The sequence below is a fragment of the Phyllobates terribilis genome, unplaced genomic scaffold (assembly GCF_046119375.1).
Source record: "Phyllobates terribilis strain yellow unplaced genomic scaffold, ASM4611937v1 Scaffold_11__3_contigs__length_659146591, whole genome shotgun sequence".
Taxonomy (NCBI): Eukaryota; Metazoa; Chordata; class Amphibia; order Anura; family Dendrobatidae; genus Phyllobates; species Phyllobates terribilis.
This window is the reverse complement of record NW_027362771.1, coordinates 119,480,813-119,504,109: the sequence shown is the minus strand read 5'-3', so window position 1 is coordinate 119,504,109 and position 23,297 is coordinate 119,480,813. Positions and strand designations below refer to the sequence as shown.

Genomic DNA, 23,297 nt, shown 5'->3' with positions numbered 1-23,297 from the left:
GTGAGTGCAATGCCTACCAAAAATTTCGAGCCACTCCAATGCCCCTTGGAAATGACATGGAGGTCAGAGGGCGTTAGCTAAACCTTTTTTTCGATTTATAGCAACTGGGTCTCCCGTGCACTGTTGGCCTAAGCAGTGAATGGAAGGCTTTCCAAAAATTATGAGGAACTGCAATGCCCCTTACAAAAGCCATGTGTGGCAACCCAGGGGTCTGGTCACCACAATAATAGAGATATTACGTCGGAGAGCAAGTGGGAGGTTTCCTGGTCAGGATCCCTTAAACATGCAACATCCTCCTGCCGCAGTCCTGGGAGGGGAGAATTCTGCCCTTATAAACTGGATCTGGGGCGGGGTTGAGTGAGTCAGAGAACAGTCAGAGTCAGAGTGAGAGCAAGGGAAAGTAACAGCAAGGAGCTCTGTAGGAGCTAGGAGCTAAAGACCAGGGGCTGGAAGCTGAGCAGAGCTCGCCCTGGCAGAAGACAATAGGAACCGGACACAGGAGTCCGAAGCTGTGAGGACTTATATATCCAGCAGCAGAAACCAGCCGGCAGGGGATTTCAGGTCCTCTGGCCATAGAAGCCCGGAGGCTCAGTCACAAGCAAGGGACCAGCACCGCCGTCGTGGAGAGGAGGCTAACAGAAGGCCCCAAGTCACCAGCCATACGGGTGAGCACTACACGGTACACTCAGGGACGTGGGCTACTTCTACCCGCTTACAGCAAGGTAGCCAGGAAGAGTGCAGACAGACGGGGAGGCCTACAACTCCACCTGGCCAGGGGAACTCCTGCTTGCTCACAGACTGACCAGGCCTCTTATGCTAGCCAGTACTCCCGGGAAGGTCTACCTTATAATCATCAGTAAAGACCCTGAACTGCACTGCAAAGACTCTGAGTCGTTCCTGCTGCGCTCGTGCACCATCACCCCCATCATCCACACTCACTGCCCTGAGGCAATACTCCTCCCGAGGGGAGTTATCCCATTCTATGCTGCGCACACAACACCAGCCTCAGCGGTCTGCCTCGCAGCGGTGGTACTCCCTGACCGCAATCCACGGGTGGCGCAGTCGGACAATTAACCTCAAAACCTAAGAAAGACTGCCACTGGTTTGACCAGCCTGAGTCACGGGACCGGGTCACCGCCAAGGAGACTACAGACACACGTGTACACACGGCCCAAGGGGCGCGTCACATGCAGTACAGCATATTACAAACATAAGTCCCATTATTGGGGAATGGGTGTCCCATAGTATTTGCTTATGCCTTGCAAGCAAAAGCTGCCAAAAATTAGGAAGGAGCAACTTGCAATGCCCCTTACAAGAGCCATGCAGTACAGCATATTACAAACATAAGTCCCATTATTGGGGAGTGGGTCTCCCATAGTATTTGCTTATGCCTTGCAAGCAAAAGCTGCCAAAAATTAGGATGGAGCAACTTGCAATGCCCCTTACAAGAGCCATGCAGTACAGCATATTACAAACATAAGTCCCATTATTGGGGAGTGGGTGTCCCATAGTATTTGCTTATGCCTTGCAAGCAAAAGCTGCCAAAAATTAGGACGGAGCAACTTGCAATGCCCCTTACAAGAGCCATGCAGTACAGCATATTACAAACATAAGTCCCATTATTGGGGAGTGGGTGTCCCATGGTATTTGCTTATGCTTTCCCAGCAAAAGCTGCCAAAAATTAGGACGGAGGAACTTGCAATGCTGGCACCCTGGTGGTATAGTGGTGGTGGAGGCTGAGGATAAGGAGAAGAAGATTAAACAGCCGAAATGAGGAAGCGTATACCCATGTGTGGGTGTGAAGCGGTGCATGTGAATACACCTCCCGAAATAACACAGTGGATTTGACTTTATGTTACTCTGCTGTCATTTGGTGGTGATGAGAAGTCTGGCCCAATCCAGCCCTTGTTCATTTTGATAAGGGTCAGCTTGTCAGCATTGTCAGTTGACAGGCGAGTGCGCTTATCAGTTATAATTCCCCCAGCGGCACTAAAAACACGCTCCGATAACACGCTAGCGGCAGGGCAGGCCAGGACCTCCAAGGAGTACAGAGCGAGTTCATTCCAAGTGTCCAGCTTGGATACCCAATAATTAAAAGGCACAGAGGAATCACGGAGGATGCTGGTACGATAGGCAAGGTACTCCCTCACCATCTTTTGAAACTTTCCACTCCTTGTGAGAGTGCCCCGCGCCTCAGGGCCTGTAAGCTGGGCGGGTGTCAGAAAACTGTCCCAGAACGTTCACAGTGTTCCCCTGCCTCTGCTGGATTGGAGTTGCATCTCTCTCGCCTGTACGCCTTGGTTGGGCAACGAACTGTGACCTCTGCCGCTAGCGTGTTCAGATGGGAATTTTTTTAAGAGTTCTGCAGCAAGGGCCTTCTGGTATTGCCCCATTTTTGTAGACCTCTCCACCTCAGGAATAAGAGAGTGAAAGTTCTCCTTGTAGCGGGGGTCTACAAGTGTCACCAACCAGTAATGACCGTCACCCAACATTTTGACAACGCGAGGGTCACGGTTAAGGCAACGTAACATAAAGTCAGCCATGCGTGCCAGACTGGTAACGGGCAATATTTCCGTGTCCTCACCAAGATGACGACTGACCATGCTCTCCTCCTCCTCTTCCTCCTCCCCCCTGTCCTCAGGCCACCCACGCTGAACCGACGGTATGACACTTGTACAAGTACTGCCGTCTACAACGCATGATAGCAGCTCCTGTTCTTCCTCCTCCTCCTCCTCTCCCTCATTGTCCCCCAATGCACGTTGGGATGAGATGAGGCTGGGCTGTGTGTAATCGCCCGCTAAGGCTTCTTGATCCATCTCATCATACTCTGGCTGTAATGCCTCCTCTTTAATTCTCTGCAGAGAGCGTTGCAAAAGACAGACAAGTGGGATGCTGACACTAATGATGGCGTCATCGCCACTCACCATCTTGGTGGCCTCCTCAAAGTTTGTCAGGATGGTACATATGTTAGACATCCAGGTCCACTCCTGAGGTCTTATGTGTCGAGTCTGACCTGAATATCGACGGCCTTGATGCAGCTGGTACTCCACAACTGCTCTCTTCTGCTCACAAATCCTTTGCAACATGTGGAGGGTAGAGTTCCAACGTGTGGGGACATCACACACCAGTCGGTGTGCCGGAAGCTGCAAACGCTGCTGCAACACAGCAAGGGCGGCGGAAGCTGTAGCCGACTTGCGAAAATGAGCTGACAGGCGGCGTACTTTCACGAGCAGATCTGGCAACTCAGGGTACGATTTAAGAAACCGCTGAACCACGAGGTTAAGCACATGAGCCAGGCATGGTACGTGTGTGATCTCACCTCTCCTCAGAGCCGCCACCAAGTTTAGGCCATTGTCACACACGACCATGCCGGGATGTAGGTTCAGCGGTCTCAGCCACAGATCTGCCTGCTCTTTCACAGCTGTCCACAACTCACAAGCAGTGTGAGGTTTATCACCTAAGCTTATGAGTTTCAGCACAGCCTGTTGCCGCTTGGTGGAGGCAGTACTGCAATGCTTCCAGCTTGTAACTGATGTGGTGATATCTGAGATGGAGGCTGAACATGAGGAGGAGGAGGAGGAGGAGGATGCGCAGGAGCTGTACACTGTGGGGGCAACTCTGACTGACATAGGGCCCGCAATCCTCGGTGTGGGCAGGATGTGTTCCGTCCCAAGGTCCGATTGGGTCCCGGCTTCCACTATGTTTACCCAGTGTGCCGTCAGAGAGATGTACCGTCCCTGGCCACAAGCACTTGTCCACGTGTCCGTTGTCAGGTGGACTCTCCCAGTAACTGCGTTGTTGAGGGCACGGCAGATGCTTTGGGACACGTGCTTGTGTAGTGCGGGGATGGCACACCGGGCAAAATAGTGTCGGCTGGGGACCGAGTACCGAGGGACGGCCACCACCATAAGATTGCGGAAGGATTCCGTCTCCACCAGCCTAAAAGGCAGCATTTCCAATGCAAGCAGTCGTGAAATGTGCGAATTTAGGACTGTGGCCTGTGGGGCGTTAGCTGCGAATTTCCGCTTTCGTTCAAAGGTCTGGGATATGGACAATTGAACGCTGCGGTGGGACGTGGACGTGGACGTTGATGCTGTTTCTTGAGAAACTGCCATAACAAGTGAAGAATGAGAGGAGGGGGCATCTTTACATGCAGTATGGACAGGGGATTGCCTTGCACACACAACAGGGGGTTCTATTGCACGCACAACAGTGGAAGAAGCAGTGGTGACACCCGCTGACACTGGTCGTGGACCCTGGGTTTCGCCCCACAAAGTCGGGTGCTTTGCTGCCATGTGCCTGATCATGCTGGTGGTGGTCAGGCTGGTAGTTTTGTCACCCCTGCTGATGCTGGCATGGCAGGTGGAACATATGGCCTTTTTGGGGTTATCAGCAGAGTCTTTAAAAAAATTCCAGACTTTGGAAGACCTACCGCTTGTACTGGCAACGTCCCTCGTGTTGGTGTTACGGGGAACGGTTGCCTGCCTTCTGTCTGCGGCCACCACACTGCTTCTTCCTGCCTGTTGGGGTACTCTGCCTCCCTCCCCCTGTGTGCTGCTGGCCTCACTCTGCATGTCCTCCTTCCACGTTGGGTCAGTTACTAGATCATCCACCACCTCCTCCTCTTCCACTTGTGCACCACGATCCTCCTCCTCACTTCCTGGCAATTGTGTCTCGTCATCGTCCACCTCTTGTGACAGATTGCCAACGTCGACTTCCTGTGGCCGTGGCTGTTCAAATATTTGGGCATCGCAACATGGGATCTCCTCTTCCACCACTTCAAGCGTATCAGGCGAGGGGCCCAAATATGGAAATGGACCAGTGAACAGCTCTTCAGTGTGTCCAAGTGTGGGATCACTTGCTGTCTGACGACACTCGGCATGGTGGGAGGAAGGAGCATCAGGGTGAGGAGGAGTATGCGGTCGAGACTCACGGCTACTAAGAGTTGACCGTGTGGAAGACAGACCGGAGGTGGTTGTGCCCAGGTAACTGGAAGTATTGTCTGCTATCCAATTAATAACCTGTTCACACTGATCAGTTCTCAATACTGGTGTTGTTCTGTGCTTCCCTAGTAATTCGGTCAAGAAGTGGGAGCGAGAAGATGTGGCTGTTGGTTTTGGCACATTTTCACCTTGGCCACGGCCCCGTCCTCTGCACGAACCATCACCAGAACGTCCACTTCCACGTCCCTTGCCACACGCCTTGCCCATTGTAAATGAAGTAAAATAGCTTACACTTGCACTATCAATGGAAAAAGGGTAATAAAGAGTAGATTAGAACCGTGGAAGAGGAAAACCACAGTTATTGTTTACTGGGGTATACCACACTTTTTTAAATAGAGATATTTGCGGCTGATCAGTGAGCGACACACTCAAACTGCTTTTTTTTTAGATACCAAAGGCCCAAAACTGGATAGTACAGCGATTTGACCCGTGGAACTGCGAAACCACACTGGGATGTCGGACCTACACAAGACTATTTTCAACAGATATATTTTTGTGTCACAACAGTCAGGAGACACTACTGTTTTTCTTTATGGAAAAAACTACCAAAACCTGAATAATAGAGATTTTTTACCGTGGAACAGCAAAACCACAGTTATAATTTACTGGTGTATACCAGGCTTTTTAAAATATATATATATTTGCGGCTGAACAGTGAGCGACACACTCAAACTGTTTTTTTTAGATACAAATGGCCCAAAAGTGGATAATACAGAGGTTTGTACCGTGGAACTGCAAAACCACACTTGTATTTCTCGGGCCTACACCAGACTATTTTCAACAGATATATTTGTGTCTGAAAAATCAGGGAGACACTATTTTTTTTTTTTTTACAGCAAAAAATGCAAAAAGCAGGATAATAGAGATTTTTTACCGTGGAACAGCAAAAGCACACTTCTGTCTCTCTGGCCTACACCAGACTATTTTCAACAGATATATTTGTGTCTGAAAAATCAGGGAGACACTATTATTATTTTTATACAGCAAAAAATGCCAAAAACAGGATAATAGAGATGTTTTACCGTGGAACATCAAAACCACAGTAATAATTTACTGGTGTATACCAGGCTTTTTAAAATATATATATATTTGCGGCAGAACAGTGAGCGACACACTCAAACTGTTTTTTTTAGATACAAATGGCCCAAAAGTGGATAATACAGAGGTTTGTACCGTGGAACTGCAAAACCACACTTGTATTTCTCGGGCCTACACCAGACTATTTTCAACAGATATATTTGTGTCTGAAAAATCAGGGAGACACTATTTTTTTTTTTTTTACAGCAAAAAATGCAAAAAGCAGGATAATAGAGATTTTTTACCGTGGAACAGCAAAAGAACACTTCTGTCTCTCTGGCCTACACCAGACTATTTTCAACAGATACATTTGAGTCTGAAAAATCAGGGAGACACTATTATTATTTTTGTACAGCAAAAAATGCCAAAAACAGGATAATAGAGATGTTTTACCGTGGAACATCAAAACCACAGTAAGAATTTACTGGTGTATACCAGGCTTTTTAAAATATATATATATTTGCGGCTGAACAGTGAGCAACATACTCAAACTGTTTTTTTTAGATACAAATCGCCCAAAAGTGGATAATACAGAGGTTTGTACCGTGGAACTGCAAAACCACACTTGTATTTCTCGGGCCTACACCAGACTATTTTCAACAGATATATTTGTGTCTGAAAAATCAGGGAGACACTATTTTTTTTTTTTTTTACAGCAAAAAATGCAAAAAGCAGGATAATAGAGATTTTTTTACCGTGGAACAGCAAAAGCACACTTCTGTCTCTCTGGCCTACACCAGACTATTTTCAACAGATATATTTGTGTCTGAAAAATCAGGGAGACACTATTATTATTTGTATACAGCAAAAAATGCCAAAAACAGGATAATAGAGATGTTTCACCATGGAACATCAAAACCACAGTAAGAATTTACTGGTGTATACCAGGCTTTTTAAAATATATATATATTTGCGGCTGAACAGTGAGCGACACAATCAAACTGTTTTTTTTAGATACAAATGGCCCAAAAGTGGATAATACAGAGGTTTGTACCGTGGAACTGCAAAACCACACTTGTATTTCTCGGGCCTACACCAGACTATTTTCAACAGATATATTTGTGTCTGAAAAATCAGGGAGACACTATTTTTTTTTTTTTTTTACAGCAAAAAATGCAAAAAGCAGGATAATAGAGATTTTTTACCGTGGAACAGCAAAAGCACACTTCTGTCTCTCTGGCCTACACCAGACTATTTTCAACAGTTATATTTGTGTCTGAAAAATCAGGGAGACACTATTATTATTTTTATACAGCAAAAAATGCCAAAAACAGGATAATAGAGATGTTTTACCGTGGAACATCAAAACCACAGTTATAATTTACTGGTGTATACCAGGCTTTTTAAAATATATATATATTTGCGGCAGAACAGTGAGCGACACACTCAAACTGTTTTTTTTAGATACAAATGGCCCAAAAGTGGATAATACAGAGGTTTGTACCATGGAACTGCAAAACCACACTTGTATTTCTCGGGCCTACACCAGACTATTTTCAACAGATATATTTGTGTCTGAAAAATCAGGGAGACACTATTTTTTTTTTTTTTACAGCAAAAAATGCAAAAAGCAGGATAATAGAGATTTTTTACCGTGGAACAGCAAAAGAACACTTCTGTCTCTCTGGCCTACACCAGACTATTTTCAACAGATACATTTGAGTCTGAAAAATCAGGGAGACACTATTATTATTTTTGTACAGCAAAAAATGCCAAAAACAGGATAATAGAGATGTTTTACCGTGGAACATCAAAACCACAGTAAGAATTTACTGGTGTATACCAGGCTTTTTAAAATATATATATATTTGCGGCTGAACAGTGAGCAACATACTCAAACTGTTTTTTTTAGATACAAATGGCCCAAAAGTGGATAATACAGAGGTTTGTACCGTGGAACTGCAAAACCACACTTGTATTTCTCGGGCCTACACCAGACTATTTTCAACAGATATATTTGTGTCTGAAAAATCAGGGAGACACTATTTTTTTTTTTTTACAGCAAAAAATGCAAAAAGCAGGATAATAGAGATTTTTTACCGTGGAACAGCAAAAGCACACTTCTGTCTCTCTGGCCTACACCAGACTATTTTCAACAGATATATTTGTGTCTGAAAAATCAGGGAGACACTATTATTATTTGTATACAGCAAAAAATGCCAAAAACAGGATAATAGAGATGTTTCACCATGGAACATCAAAACCACAGTAAGAATTTACTGGTGTATACCAGGCTTTTTAAAATCTATATATATTTGCGGCTGAACAGTGAGCGACACACTCAAACTGGTTTTTTTAGATACAAATGGCCCAAAAGTGGATAATACAGAGGTTTGTACCGTGGAACTGCAAAACCACACTTGTATTTCTCGGGCCTACACCAGACTATTTTCAACAGATATATTTGTGTCTGAAAAATCAGGGAGACACTATTTTTTTTTTTTTACAGCAAAAAATGCAAAAAGCAGGATAATAGAGATTTTTTACCGTGGAACAGCAAAAGCACACTTCTGTCTCTCTGGCCTACACCAGACTATTTTCAACAGATATATTTGTGTCTGAAAAATCAGGGAGACACTATTATTATTTGTATACAGCAAAAAATGCCAAAAACAGGATAATAGAGATGTTTCACCGTGGAACATCAAAACCACAGTAATAATTTACTGGTGTATACCAGGCTTTTTAAAATATATATATATTTGCGGCTGAACAGTGAGCGACACACTCAAACTGTTTTTTTTAGATACAAATGGCCCAAAAGTGGATAATACAGAGGTTTGTACCGTGGAACTGCAAAACCACACTTGCATTTCTCGGGCCTACACCAGACTATTTTCAACAGATATATTTGTGTCTGAAAAATCAGGGAGACACTATTTTTTTTTTTTTTACAGCAAAAAATGCAAAAAGCAGGATAATAGAGATTTTTTACCATGGAACAGCAAAAGCACACTTCTGTCTCTCTGGCCTACACCAGACTATTTTCAACAGATATATTTGTGTCTGAAAAATCAGGGAGACACTATTTTTTTTTTTTTTTACAACAAAAAATGCAAAAAGCAGGATAATAGCGATTTTTTACCGTGGAACAGCAAAAGCACACTTCTGTCTCTCTGGCCTACACCAGACTATTTTCAACAGATATATTTGTGTCTGAAAAATCAGGGAGACACTATTATTATTTTTATACAGCAAAAAAATGCCAAAAACAGGATAATAGAGATGTTTTACCGTGGAACATCAAAACCACAGTAATAATTTACTGGTGTATACCAGGCTTTTTAAAATATATATATATTTGCGGCTGAACAGTGAGTGACACACTCAAGCTGTTTTTTTTAGATACAAATGGCCCATAGAACTGCAAAACCACACTTCTATTTCTCTGGCCTACACCAGACTATTTTCAACAGATATATTTGTGTCTGAAAAATCAGAGGCACACATTTTTTTTTTTTTGGGGGGGGGGGGGGGGTGCACCAAAAGGTTAATAAGATGGGTATTTGTACATCGTGAAGGAGGAAAAAAAAAAGAGGATTTAGATTAAAAAAAAGGATTTTTCCTGGCCCCCGGGACCTGGAGCTAAGTCCAGCAATTTCAGCAACAGGAGCAGCACACAGGACTGTAATGCAGCGTTTGCTGGTATAACCACTGCGTCTCCTATACAGCCTGCCTGCCTGCCTGCCTGATATACCTGGGATGGATATTAGTCCTGAGAAGGACTGTTTGTTTGATCTGGCAGCCTTTACAGACCCTACACTAACTATTTTGCAGGATATATCTCTCCCTAAATCAGCAGCGCTGTCCCTACACTGTCTGATCCGGAGCGACTGTGTCCAAGATGGCGGCGCCCGGTTTTAAATACTCGAGGTGACGCTGTGCGGCCAGCCAATCACTGTAATGCCCACAAACAACATGGCTGCGGCATTACAGTGACTGGCTGGCAATCCCTGCATGTTCTTTGGCTCTGTAAAGAGCGCCAAACATGCAGGGCGGAGGCCCGAGCTCCCGCCCGAGTAACCCGGAAATGCTCGGTGCTTGCCGAACATCCCGAGTAGCGTGATGCTCGGGCGAGTACCGAGCAGTGTCGAGCATGTTCGCTCAACACTAGCTACAACCAAACACTGCCTGTCTGCTTTACTATAATTTAGGTCAGAAAGTGGTAAAATTAACAAAGAAAACTAATAAGACTTCAGTATTATCAGTATCCATATAATTCCATCAGTCTTACATGTGTATTTAACGACGAACAACACTATAAGTATTGTGCCACACTCAGATTGATGTATAGTAATATGCACAAAGGAGTAAATCATTCATTACGGAGAACTCTCTTGAACTACTGTAATTCATAAATAGTTTAAAGACACAGATTCCTATAATCTAATTTTTAGATTTGCATTCATATTTGCCTGCTACAATATGCCTGCTAATGGTCTTTGAACTGTATGAAAATGTATACACCGGACTAGAAATGGGACATTCAATTCACAGGACTTTGGTCCATAGGCCAGGTCAGTAATTTATTACTGCTGGACAGGATCTCCTTAATTCCAGGCATTTCCAACTCTTCTTTTTATTAGTCGGGCTGGTGTGACATTGTGTGTACATCCCACCACAAGAATAACGTTGCACCATACCAGCTAAGCAAAAGAGGAGTCGGAAATGCCGGGATGCAAAGAGACTCGCAGGCTCCAATCGACAGACAACTGACCTGGCTGATGGACCGGAGTCCTGCAAAGCGATTCTCCAATCTCTACCCCGGACATCTCAGAAAAATGGCAAAGCAGGCTATTGGATGGCTCATTAGCATATAGCGTATAGCTTTCAGTCACTGACCTTTCCATCACTTGCCTCAATAGGTGCATAGGAATTTGCTTCTGAAAAATCAGTTCCTTTTTTGTCAAATATTCTTCCAGACAGCATTCTCTGAGCATAAACCAACAATGGCGTGACTTGTTCAGCAAACCTCTCACTGTAATAAGAGAACAGTATATTAATATACACTGCTCAAAAAAATAAAGGGAACACTTAAACAACAGACTATAACTCCAAATACATCAAACTTCTGTGAAATTAAACTGTCCGCTTAGGAAGCAACACTGACTGACAATCAATTTCACATGCTGTTGTGCAAATGGAATAGACAATAGATGGAAATTATTGGCAATTATCAAGACACCCTCAATAAAGGAGTGGTTCTGCAGATGGGGACCACAGACCACATCTCAGTACCAATGCTTTCTGGCTGATGTTTTGGTCACTTTTGAATGTTGCTTGTGCTTTCACACTCGTGGCAGCATGAGATGGACTCTACAACCCACAGAAGTTTCTCAGGTAGTACAGCTCATCCAGGATGGCACATCAATGCGAGCTGTGGCAAGAAGGTTTGCAGTGTCTGTCAGCGTAGTGTCCAGAGGCTGGTGGCGCTACCAGGAGACAGGCCAGTACACCAGTAGATGTGGAGGGGGCTGTAGGAGGGCAACAACCCAGCAGCAGGACCGCTACCTCCGCCTTTGTGCAAGGAGGAACAGGAGCACTGCCAGAGCCCTGCAAAATGACCTCCAGCAGGCCACAAATGTGCATGTGTCTGCGCAAACAGTTAGAAACCGACTCCATGTGGGTGGTATGTGGGCCTGACGTCCAAAGATGGGGGTTGTGCTCACAGCCCAATACCGTGCAGGACGCTTAGCATTTGCCACAGAACACCAGGATTGGCAAAGTCGCCACTGGCGCCCTGTGCTCTTCACAGATGAAAGCAGGTTCACACTGAGCACATGAGACAGACGTGACAGAGTCTGGAGACGCTGTGGAGAGCGATCTGCTGCCTGCAACATCCTTCAGCATGACCGGTTTGGCAGTGGGTCAGTAATGGTGTGGGGTAGCATTTCTTTGGAGGGCCGCACAGCCCTCCATGTGCTCGCCAGAGGTAGCCTGACTTCCATTTAGGTACCGAGATGAGATCCTCAGACCCCTTGTGAGACCATATTTTGGTGCGGTTGGCCCAGGGTTCCTCCTAATGCAGTACAATGCCAGACCTCATGTGGCTGGAGTGCGTCAGCAGTTCCTGCAAGATGAAGGCACTGAAGCTATGGACAGGCTTGCCCGTTCCCCAGACCTGAATCTGATTGAGCTCATCTGGGACATCATGTCTCGCTCCATCCACCAACGTCACGTTGCACCACAGACTGTCCAGGAGTTGGCGGATGCTTTAGTCCAGGTCTGGGAGAAGATCCCACAGGAGACCATCCGCAACCTCATCAGGAGCATGACCAGGCGTTGCAGGGAGGTCATACAGGCACGTGGAGGCCACACACAATACTGAGCCTCATTTTGACTTGTTTTAAGGACATTACATCAAAGTTGGATCAGCCTGTAGTGTGCTTTTCCACTTTAATTTTGGGGGTGACTCCAAATCCAGGCCTCCATTGGTTAATAGATTTGATTTCCATTGATGATTTTTGTGTGATTTTGTTGTCAGCACATTCAACTTTGTACAGAACAAAGTACTCAATGAGAATATTTCATTCATTCAGATCTAGGATGTGTTATTTGAGTGTTCCCTTTATTTTTTTGAGCAGTGTATGATTATGGGTAATTAGACTTTAATACTTACACCAAATTACACGCCCTGAATTTCATTATTTTATTATGAGACATATCGGAATCCATAGTTCATATAGAAAAAGTACAGATCTACTTACTGAGAAAGAATATTGAACTGCACAGCTATATGCACCAATGCTTCCCATCTTTTTACAAAGTACAAAACTTCGATGGCTTTCATGACTATGTCACATATCCAACGCATGTCCATTACAGTCACGTCATCAAAGGGATATTCAAACTTTAGGCTAGATCCACCCTCTTCATCAGCAATGTCACCCATGCAGCTTGGAACACTAAACTTTGCATTGTTATCAATGACCTGAGAATAGAAATAAAAATATCATGTTATTAACTGGTTCATTACAAATTATGAGCTACCTTATCAGTAAGTTACCACAAAGGCAATAACATATAAAAAATTCTATTTCACATCTGCACAAAGAATTCAGTTTCTCTGTTCCATCAGCAAACAGTCATGGTGTCCGTCACCTCAAAAGCAAAACACTGCAGCATGCTATGTTACTCTGTAGTGGGGAAATCACATAACTGTCTGAAACATCAAGAATTGATCGAAAGATGGCTGGAAAGTCTTTTGGACATCTCAGATGTATTTCTATGCTCAGTAATTTTTTTCACAATATTGAAGACAAATTATCAAAATGTAATCTTGACATCAAGCAAATGTATCAAAGATAAATGTTTTGTACTATGCAAAATGTCTCAGGAGTGGGAGCCAAAACCAGGAGTGGGTGATAAATACAGAATTGGTGACTTTTTTCTATTATACCTTTTCTCTGATTGTTCCTCACCAGGTTTTGGCTCCCACTCCTGAGAGAAAATACTGACCGAATACTGACCAAATACTGATAGTGGAGCCGTGGCCTTAAAGTGAGAGCTGTCACTTCCAACTCTGTCTCTGAGTTGAGTCTACATACCTCTATAAACCCTCATGCAGCACAGTCAACTATTAAAGTGACATCTCATAGAAAATGAAACACAAAGAAACATATTAAAAAAAAATGTGGATTTTATTGTAACAAAGTAATAAAATATAAATAAAGATATATATTTGTTACTACCATGTGGTAACGACCTAACCTTTAAAATGAGTATGCTATTTATCTCGTCCGGGGAACCCCATTTAAAAACATATAAAAAATGATGTCAATATAAAGTGGACATATTGGAAATGCCGATTAACTATTTTGTGGGGTATCTGTTCTAAGGGCAGACACTTTAAAAGTTTGTAAAGTGCAAATTTGTCAACACTTTTTGTAAAATTTCAGCTTTTTTGTTTAATTAAGTGAAAACATATCTACCTATATTTAATATCGACAAAGGACAATGTGCAACTAAAAAATAATCTCATAACCAAAGAGACATATTAAGGCATTCCAAAGTTATTGCTACGTAAAGGGACACGTGCCAAATTAGAATATCCCAGCGTAAAAAAAAAAAGATTTTTGGTCTTTCCAGTTCTGATGACTTTCTAAAGATATATAACACATATCCTAAGTGGTTTGTATCAACTCTAACCATGTTAAACTTCGATTTTAAGAAGGTGTGACTTATTTAAGTTTCTGTTCAGGTCAAACACTTTGTATAAGGTGCTGTATTGCATTTCGACTAGGTGTCAAGTGTCTGCATACAAAAAATATACAGATATTGGGAGCTAATATCAATTATTTATTATTTTACACGCCTATATACCACCATTATTTCCACAGCACTTTACAGACATTTTCAGCAGTGTCCCTATTGGGGCTAACAATCTACATTCCATATCAGTCTTTGAAGTGTGGGAGGAAACCGGAGAACCCGGAGGAAACCCACACCAACATGGGGAGAACATACAAACTCCTTGCAGATGTTGTCTATGGTGGGATTTAAGCTCAGGATCCCAGCGCTGCAAGGCTTCAGTGCTAACCACTGAGCCACCGTGCTGCCCAATTTAGTATTTAGTGAGCTTGGCTCTTGGCTTCCAGGTGCAAAATCATGAGAAACCCCTGGAAAAAAGGGGTCAATCCAAAGTGTCGATCTTTTACAAAAGTGCACAAAAGTATTATCAATGCCTTACAAGAAGTCACTTGGGTTCATATTTAGTGCCATTTTACAGCCAAATTAATAGGTGTGGTATCTGTGTCATAAGATTGAGAGTCATTCCAGAAATGCTTCACTATTGAATAGTATCCAAGGGGTAATGTTTCTCCTTGCGGAGAGTGACATGTTAAGCATGTCAAGGTGAGGAGCTTTGTAAGCCGCAAGGCTCCTCTGGGAAATATGCAAATTGTCTCTTCAGAGAGGAAGAGAACTAGAACTCTAGTGCCACCTATAAGAAGTAGCAATCCTAAAAGTCAATAGTGACCGTTTAACGAGCCTTATCACATAACTTAAGATAAACGCCAAAACCAGAAACTCAATTTGCAGACACTGTATTTTGGGGTGACGCCTCTCACCCAACCAAACCAGAACTCACACTATGAACTGACGAGGGGCAGTACCCCGAAACACAGTGTCTGCAAATTGAGTTTCTGGTTCTGGCTTTTATCCTAAGTCATGTGACAAGGCTCCTTAAAGGGTCGTTATTGACTTTTAGGATTGCTACTTCCTGTAGGTGGCACTAGAGGTCTAGTTCTCTTCCTCTCTGAAGAGACAATTTTCACTATTGAATAAAGCTTTTCTGGTGTCTGATGTAAGTTTATGGCTCACATAAAGCAAAGAGAGGGAAAGCAGAGTAATTTGAGCCTAATGGAGGAGGTTTTTATGTTCCTGGGGTGAAGAAGGTATGCACAGTACTTTCCAATGAAGACCATAACTGAGCTGACTTCTATTCATATGTATTCACATCAGAAAATTCCCTGCAATGGGCGGAAACTGGATACAGAGATAAATACGCGCGCAGAAAGCTTTTTATTGTACTTAAAAATAAAAGCTCAGAAGGGAACTTATAAATAGAGATGAGCGGTGTTCGACTAGAACTGTTCGCCAATCTCAAATTCGAGCTGTTTTGGGTGGTGTTCGAGTTGTTCGACGAACCCGAACGATTTGCAAAAAATTCGGCTGTTCGAGGTTATGTTCGATAACTGTTCGTGCACCAAAAGCGTGTCCTGCATGTCTGGCGCTATTTAGAGCACCAATCATGCAGGGATTGTCTGCCACTCACTGTAATGCCACAGCCATGGTGGTTGTGGCATTACAGTGATTGCCCAAATCGATGGGAACTGTGCTCACAGTGAAACATGAAAAGCCGGCAATTCAGCAGCGGCATACACCGGTACCCGACAATTTAGAACAGAAAGAATAGAGCTTCACACATAGATTAGATAGATAGAAACATGTCAGTCACATATATATGAAGTACAGTGACAGTGTTGCTTACTGTACTTGTCATTTAGTGTAAAGGATTTATCAAAAAAAATAATAGTGTTTTCATGCACCGTCTCTTTAAAAAAGCCGGCCGGCAATTCAGCATCTGTACCCGACAATTTATAACAGAAAGAATAGAGAATCACACATAGATTAGATAGATAGAAACAGGTCAGTCACATATATATGAAGTACAGTGACAGTGTTGATTACTGTACTTGTCATTTACTGCAAAGGATTTATTAAAAAAAATAATAGTGTTTTCATGCACCGTCTCTTTAAAAAAGCCGGCCGGCAATTCAGCATCTGTACCCGACAATTTATAACAGACAGAATAGAGCTTCACACATAGATTAGATAGATAGAAACATGTCAGTCACATATATAATAAGTACAGTGACAGTGTTGGTTACTGTACTTGTCATTTAGTATTAAAATAAAGGATTTATTATTAAAAAAAATTGGCGTGGGGTTCCCCGTAATTTTAGTCTCTAGCGGAGGTTAAGCAGACAGCTGGGGCAGATGTTTGAAGCCTGGGAAGGGGGTAATACCCACGGAGCTTCCCAGGCTACTAATATCAGCCCCCAGCTGAATACCTAGCCTTTACTAGCTATTAAAATGGAGGACCCCCCCCAAAAAAATGACGTGGGGTCCCCCCTAATTTAATAGCTAGCAAAGGCTAGGCAGACAGCTGGGGGCTGATATTAATAGCTCAGGAAGAGAGCCATGAATATTGGCCCCCTCCCAGGCTAGAAACACCAGCCGTCAGCCGCCCCAGAAATGGCGCATCCATAGGATGCGCCAATTCTGACACTTGGCCTCGCTCTTCCACGCTGCCCTGGTGCGGTGGCAGGGGGTAATAGGGTTGGGGTTGATGTCAGCTTATAATGCCAGCTGACATCAAGCCCAGGTTAGTAATGGAGAGGCGTCTATAAGACACCCCCATTACTAACCCCATAGTCAAAGTTAAAAGAAAACACAAACACCCAGAATAAAGTCCTTTAATTGAAATAAAGACACATTCCTTTATTGTTCTAAATTAAACCATACTTACCGTCACGCCCATTCCAGCTGAAGCCAACGATCTCCTGCAATAAAAGAAAAATAATAAAGCAACCTCATCCTTACCTTTCCATGGTTCCCACGAAAGCTTCAGCTCTGCTACATCGAGATGACAGGCTGGACCGCAGCAGAACGCTGCCATCCAGCCTGTCATCCCGCAGACACTGAGAAGCGCAGGCATGCTTGCGCTCTGCAGTGTCTGGCTGTGACGGCATAAAGATGAGACGAGTTCATGTCCAATGAACTCGGCGCACCTCATGCACGTCACTGACAGCGTGGGAGAATTCTCCTGCACTCAGCACTTCAGCGTGAGAATTCTCCCACGCTGTCAGTGACGTGCATGAGGTCAGCTGAGTTCATTGGACATGAATGAGCTCACCTCATGCACGTCACTGACAGCGTGGGCGAATTCTCACGCTGTAGCGCTGAGTGCAGGAGAATTTTCCCACGCTGTCAGTGACGTGCATGAGGTGAGCTGAGATCATTGGACATGAATGAGCTCACCTCATGCACGTCACTGACAGCGTGGGAAAATTCTCCTGCACTCAGCGCTTCAGCGTGAGAATTTTCCCACGCTGTCAGTGACGTGCATGAGGTGAGCTCATTCATAGAATCATAGAATGGTAGAGTTGGAAGGGACCTCCTGGGTCATCTGGTCCAACCCCCTGCTCAAAGCAGGATTCACTAAATCATCTCAGACAGATGTCTGTCCAGCCTCTGTTTGAAGACGTGTCCAATGAACTCAGCTGACCTCATGTACGTCACTGACAGCGTGGGAGAATTTTCACGCTGAAGTGCTGAGTGCAGGAGAATTCTCCCACGCTGTCAGTGACGTGCATGAGGTGCGCCGAGTTCATTGGACATGAGCTTGTCTCATCTTTATGCCGCCACAGCGAGACACTGAGGAGCGCAAGCATGCCTGCGCTTCTGAGTGTCCGCGGGATGACAGGCTGGATGGCAGCGTTCTGCTGCGGTCCAGCCTGTCATCTCGATGTAGCAGAGCTGAAGCTGTCGTGGGAACCATGGAAAGGTAAGGATGAGGTTGCTTAATTATTTTACTTTTATTGCAGAAGACATTGGCTTCAGCTGGAATGGGCGTGACGGTAAGTATGGTTTAATTTAGAACAATAAAGAATTGTGTGTTTATTTCAATTAAAGGACTTTATTCTGGGTGTTGTGTTTTTTTAAATACTTTACTAGAAATTCATGGTGGTCATGTCTAATATTGGCGTGACCCCATGAATTTCGGGCTTAGGGCCAGCTGATAATGCCAAGCTGGCCTTAACCCCTTTATTACCCAGTGAGCCACCGCACCAGGGCCCTGGATGAGTTGGGTACAGCGCCAGAAGATGGCGCTTCTATGAACGCGCCATTTTCTGGGGCGGCTGCGGACTGCAATTTGCATCGGGTAGGGCCCAGAAAGCTTGGGCCTCCCTGCGCTGCGGATTCCAGCTCCCAGCTGCCTAGTTGTACCTGGCTGGGCACAAAAATAGGGCGAAGCCCCACGCATTTTTTTTAAAAATTATTTCATGAAATTCATGGAATAATTAAGAAAAAAAGGGCTTCCCTATATTGTTGTGTCCAACCAGGTACAAATAGGCAGCTGGTGGTTGGGGGCAGCCCGTCCCTGCCTGCTGTACCTGTCTGGACACAAATATAGTGCGAAGCCCCACGTCAATTTTTTTTAAATTATTTCATGAAATAATTTTTTTAAAAAAGGGCTTCCCTATATTGTTGTGTCCGGCCAGGTACAAATAGGCAGCTGGTGGTTGGGGGCAGCCCGTTCCTGCCTGCTGTACCTGACTGGACACAAATATAGGGCGAAGCCCCACGTCAATTTTTTTTAAATTATTTCAGGAAATTCATGAAATAATGAAAAAAAAATTGATGTGGGGCTTCGCCCTATATTTGTGTCCAGTCAGGTACAGCAGGCAGGAACGGGCTGCTCCCAACCACCAGCTGCCTATTTGTACCTAGCCGGACACAACAATATAGGGAAGCCCTTTTTTTCTTAATTATTCCATGAATTTCATGAATTTAAAAAAAAAATACGTGGAGCTTCGCCCTATTTTTGTGTCCAGCCAGGTACAACTAGGCAGCTGGGGGCTGGAATCTGCAGCGCAGGGAGGCCCAAGCTTTCTGGGCCCCACCCGCTGCAAATTGCAGTCCGCAGCCGCCCCGGAAAATGGCGCGTTCATAGAAGCGCCATCTTCTGGCGCTGTACCCAACTCATCCAGGGCCCTGGTGCGGTGGCTCACTGGGTAATAAAGGGGTTAAGGCCAGCTTGGCATTATCAGCTGGCCCTAAGCCCGAAATTCATGGGGTCACGCCAATATTAGACATGACCACCATGAATTTCTAGTAAAGTATTTAAGAAAAACACAAACACCCAGAAAAAAGTCCTTTAATTGAAATAAACACACAATTCTTTATTGTTCTAAATTAAACCATACTTACCGCCACGCCCATTCCAGCTGAAGCCAATGATCTCCTGCAATAAAAGTAAAATAATAAAGCAACATCATCCTTACCTTTCCATGGCTCCCACGACAGCTTCAGCTCTGCTACATCGAGATGACAGGCTGGACCGCAGCAGAACGCTACCATCCAGCCTGTCATCCCGCAGACACTGAGAAGCGCAGGCTTGCTTGCGCTACTCAGTGTCTGGCTGTGACGGCATCCAGATGAGCCGAGGTCATGTCCAATGAACTCGGCTCACCTCATGCACGTCACTGACAGCGTGGGAAAATTCTCACGCTGAAGCGCTGAGTGCAGGAGAATTTTCCCACGCTGTCAGTGACGTACATGAGGTGAGCCGAGTTCATTGTCGGCTCATCTGGATGCCGTCACAGTCAGACACTGAGGAGCGCAAGCATGCCTGCGCTTCTCAGTGTCTGCGGGATGACAGGCTGGATGGCAGCGTTCTGCTGCGGTCCATCCTGTCATCTCGATGTAGCAGAGCTGAAGCTGTCCTGGGAACCATGGAAAGGTAAGGATGAGGTTGCTTTATTATTTTTCTTTTATTGCAGGAGATCGTTGGCTTCAGCTGGAATGGGCGTGATGGTAAGTATGGTTTAATTTAGAACAATAAAGAATTGTGTCTTTATTTCAATTAAAGGACTTTATTCTGGGTGTTTGTGTTTTTTTTTTAACTTTGACTATGGGGTTAGTAATGGGGGTGTCTTATAGACGCCTCTCCATTACTAACCTGGGCTTGATGTCAGCTGGCATTATAAGCTGACATCAACCCCAACCCTATTACCCCCTGCCACCGCACCAGGGCAGCGTGGAAGAGCGAGGCCAAGTGCCAGAATTGGCGCATCCTATGGATGCGCCATTTCTGGGGCGGCTGACGGCTGGTGTTTCTAGCCTGGGAGGGGGCCAATATTCATGGCTCCCTTCCTGGGCTATTAATATCAGCCCCCAGCTGTCTGCCTAGCCTTTGCTAGCTATTAAATTAGGGGGGACCCCACGTCATTTTTTGGGGGGGGTCCTCCATTTTAATAGCTAGTAAAGGCTAGGTATTCAGCTGGGGGCTGATATTAGTAGCCTGGGAAGCTCCGTGGGTATTACCCCCTTCCCAGGCTTCAAACATCTGCCCCAGCTGTCTGCTTAACCTCCGCTAGAGACTAAAATTACGGGGAACCCCACGCCAATTTTTTTTTAATAATAAATCCTTTATTTTAATACTAAATGACAAGTACAGTAACCAACACTGTCACTGTACTTATTATATATGTGACTGACATGTTTCTATCTATCTAATCTATGTGTGAAGCTCTATTCTGTCTGTTATAAATTGTCGGGTACAGATGCTGAATTGCCGGCCGGCTTTTTTAAAGAGACGGTGCATGAAAACACTATTATTTTTTTTAATAAATCCTTTGCAGTAAATGACAAGTACAGTAAGCAACACTGTCACAGTACTTCATATATATGTGACTGACATGTTTCTATCTATCTAATCTATGTGTGAAGCTCTATTCTGTCTGTTATAAATTGTCGGGTACCGCTGCTGAATTGCCGGCCGGCTTTTTTAAAGAGACGGTGCACGAAAACACTATTATATTTTTTAATAAATCCTTTACACTAAATGACAAGTACAGTAAGCAACACTGTCACTGTACTTCGTATATATGTGGCTGACATGTTTCTATCTATCTAATCTATGTGTGATTCTCTATTCCTTCTATTCTAAATTGTCGGGTACAGATGCTGAATTGCCAGCCGGCTTTTTTAAAGAGACGGTGCATGAAAACACTATTATTTTTTTTAATAAATCCTTTGCAGTAAATGACAAGTACAGTAAGCAACACTGTCACAGTACTTCATATATATGTGACTGACATGTTTCTATCTATCTAATCTATGTGTGAAGCTCTATTCTGTCTGTTATAAATTGTCGGGTACCGCTGCTGAATTGCCGGCCGGCTTTTTTAAAGAGACGGTGCACGAAAACACTATTATATTTTTTAATAAATCCTTTACACTAAATGACAAGTACAGTAAGCAACACTGTCACTGTACTTCGTATATATGTGGCTGACATGTTTCTATCTATCTAATCTATGTGTGATTCTCTATTCCTTCTATTCTAAATTGTCGGGTACAGATGCTGAATTGCCAGCCGGCTTTTTTAAAGAGACGGTGCATGAAAACACTATTATTGTTTTTAATAAATCCTTTGCAGTAAATGACAAGTACAGTAAGCAACACTGTCACAGTACTTCATATATATGTGACTGACATGTTTCTATCTATCTAATCTATGTGTGAAGCTCTATTCTGTCTGTTATAAATTGTCGGGTACCGCTGCTGAATTGCCGGCCGGCTTTTTTAAAGAGACGGTGCACGAAAACACTATTATATTTTTTAATAAATCCTTTACACTAAATGAAAAGTACAGTAAGCAACACTGTCACTGTACTTCATATATATGTGACTGACATGTTTCTATCTATCTAATCTATGTGTGATGCTCTATTCCTTCATGTCTAAATTGTCGGGTACCGGTGTATGCCGCTGCTGAATTGCCGGCCGGCTTTTTTAAAGAAAGCGTCTTCTGAGCAGTTTGTCAGCTTTTGGACACCTTTGAAGGTGTTTTCTATGTGTTCCTATGTGTTTTTGTTTGCCTGCCATTGGTTTTAACGGTGTTCGACGGTGTTCTAAGGTGTTCGACGAACAGTTCGACGAACAGTTCCTCGAACATCCCGGTGTTCGACGAACCGAACCGAACCCGAACACTACGGGGGTGGCTCAACACTACTTATAAACTGTGACCGGGAAGGAGAAATGTGCGCTGGCATTGTACCAGAGTGTATTTAAGACACTAATGAATCATGCGAAGCATGGCACTACTGTTTGCCAACAGCTTTATTCGCTCCGCTGTACGGACATTTTTAATTGACTAGATGTAACATTTTATTTTTGCCTTTGTGCGACACAACTTCATTTATCATTTGTGTGCAAAATATTTACTAGTTAAGCAGATCATTCTGTGCATTTTAACATATAAGTACAACGATCTCTTAGCCATATGTTGGGTAAATTATTTAGATACACTTCAGCACACTTCAATAGAAGCAAACACTTTGCACAAGGGAAGGTGCCCACGGCCGTTTTCTCTCCATCCCAGATAAATGCTCTGATTTTTCTCATCAGAGTTTGATCAGAGTGGAATCAGTTTTTCTTGGAGGTGGTGAGAAAAAAAAAAGTTTCTCCAACTTCCCCAATAGGTCAGTCCGTGAAAATTGGACTTCGCTCGGATTTCATCCTAGTGTGGTCCGATGTTTTCCTTGGACCCATAGACTTGCATTCCTGATTTTGATCCAACACTTGAATCAAAATCGGATATGTGCGCAGCCCCATAGAATAACATGGGTACGAGTGCTATTCATGAAAAGCACGGATAGCACTCGTCCACTGTAATCGATCATGTGCTCGAGCCCTAAGACTCATTGATAAACTATTGCTAATGCTAGATGGGCTATTTACAATAAAAAGAACCTTAAAGGGGTATACCCATGTCCAAGATCCTATCCCAATATGTAGTAGGTGTAATGATATAGCAAATACCTCCAATTAGAAATGTAGTATAGCTCTTCTGATTCACTATGTCGCTTACCACATGTGCAGGGCATTGCAGTAGTTTAGATATCCATGGCCATATAGTGACAG

At 43.9% G+C, this 23,297-nt stretch overlaps 1 protein-coding gene across 3 annotated transcripts in view; it reads right to left on the bottom strand.

Moving 5' to 3' along the window:
- The window catches only part of CFAP54 (cilia and flagella associated protein 54), a 526,588-nt gene that overhangs the window by 218,303 nt on the left and 284,988 nt on the right, over positions 1-23,297 (bottom strand). For 2 of the 3 annotated variants that reach the window (XM_073651573.1, XM_073651574.1), the window contains exons 38-39: positions 12,788-13,011; positions 10,923-11,058 (exon numbers count right to left, since the gene is read on the bottom strand). The exons of the other annotated variant lie outside the window; for it this stretch is intronic. In XM_073651573.1, coding sequence (XP_073507674.1) covers positions 10,923-11,058; positions 12,788-13,011 — 360 coding nt within the window. The remainder of the gene's footprint in view (positions 1-10,922; positions 11,059-12,787; positions 13,012-23,297) is intronic. 3 annotated transcript variants of the gene reach the window in all.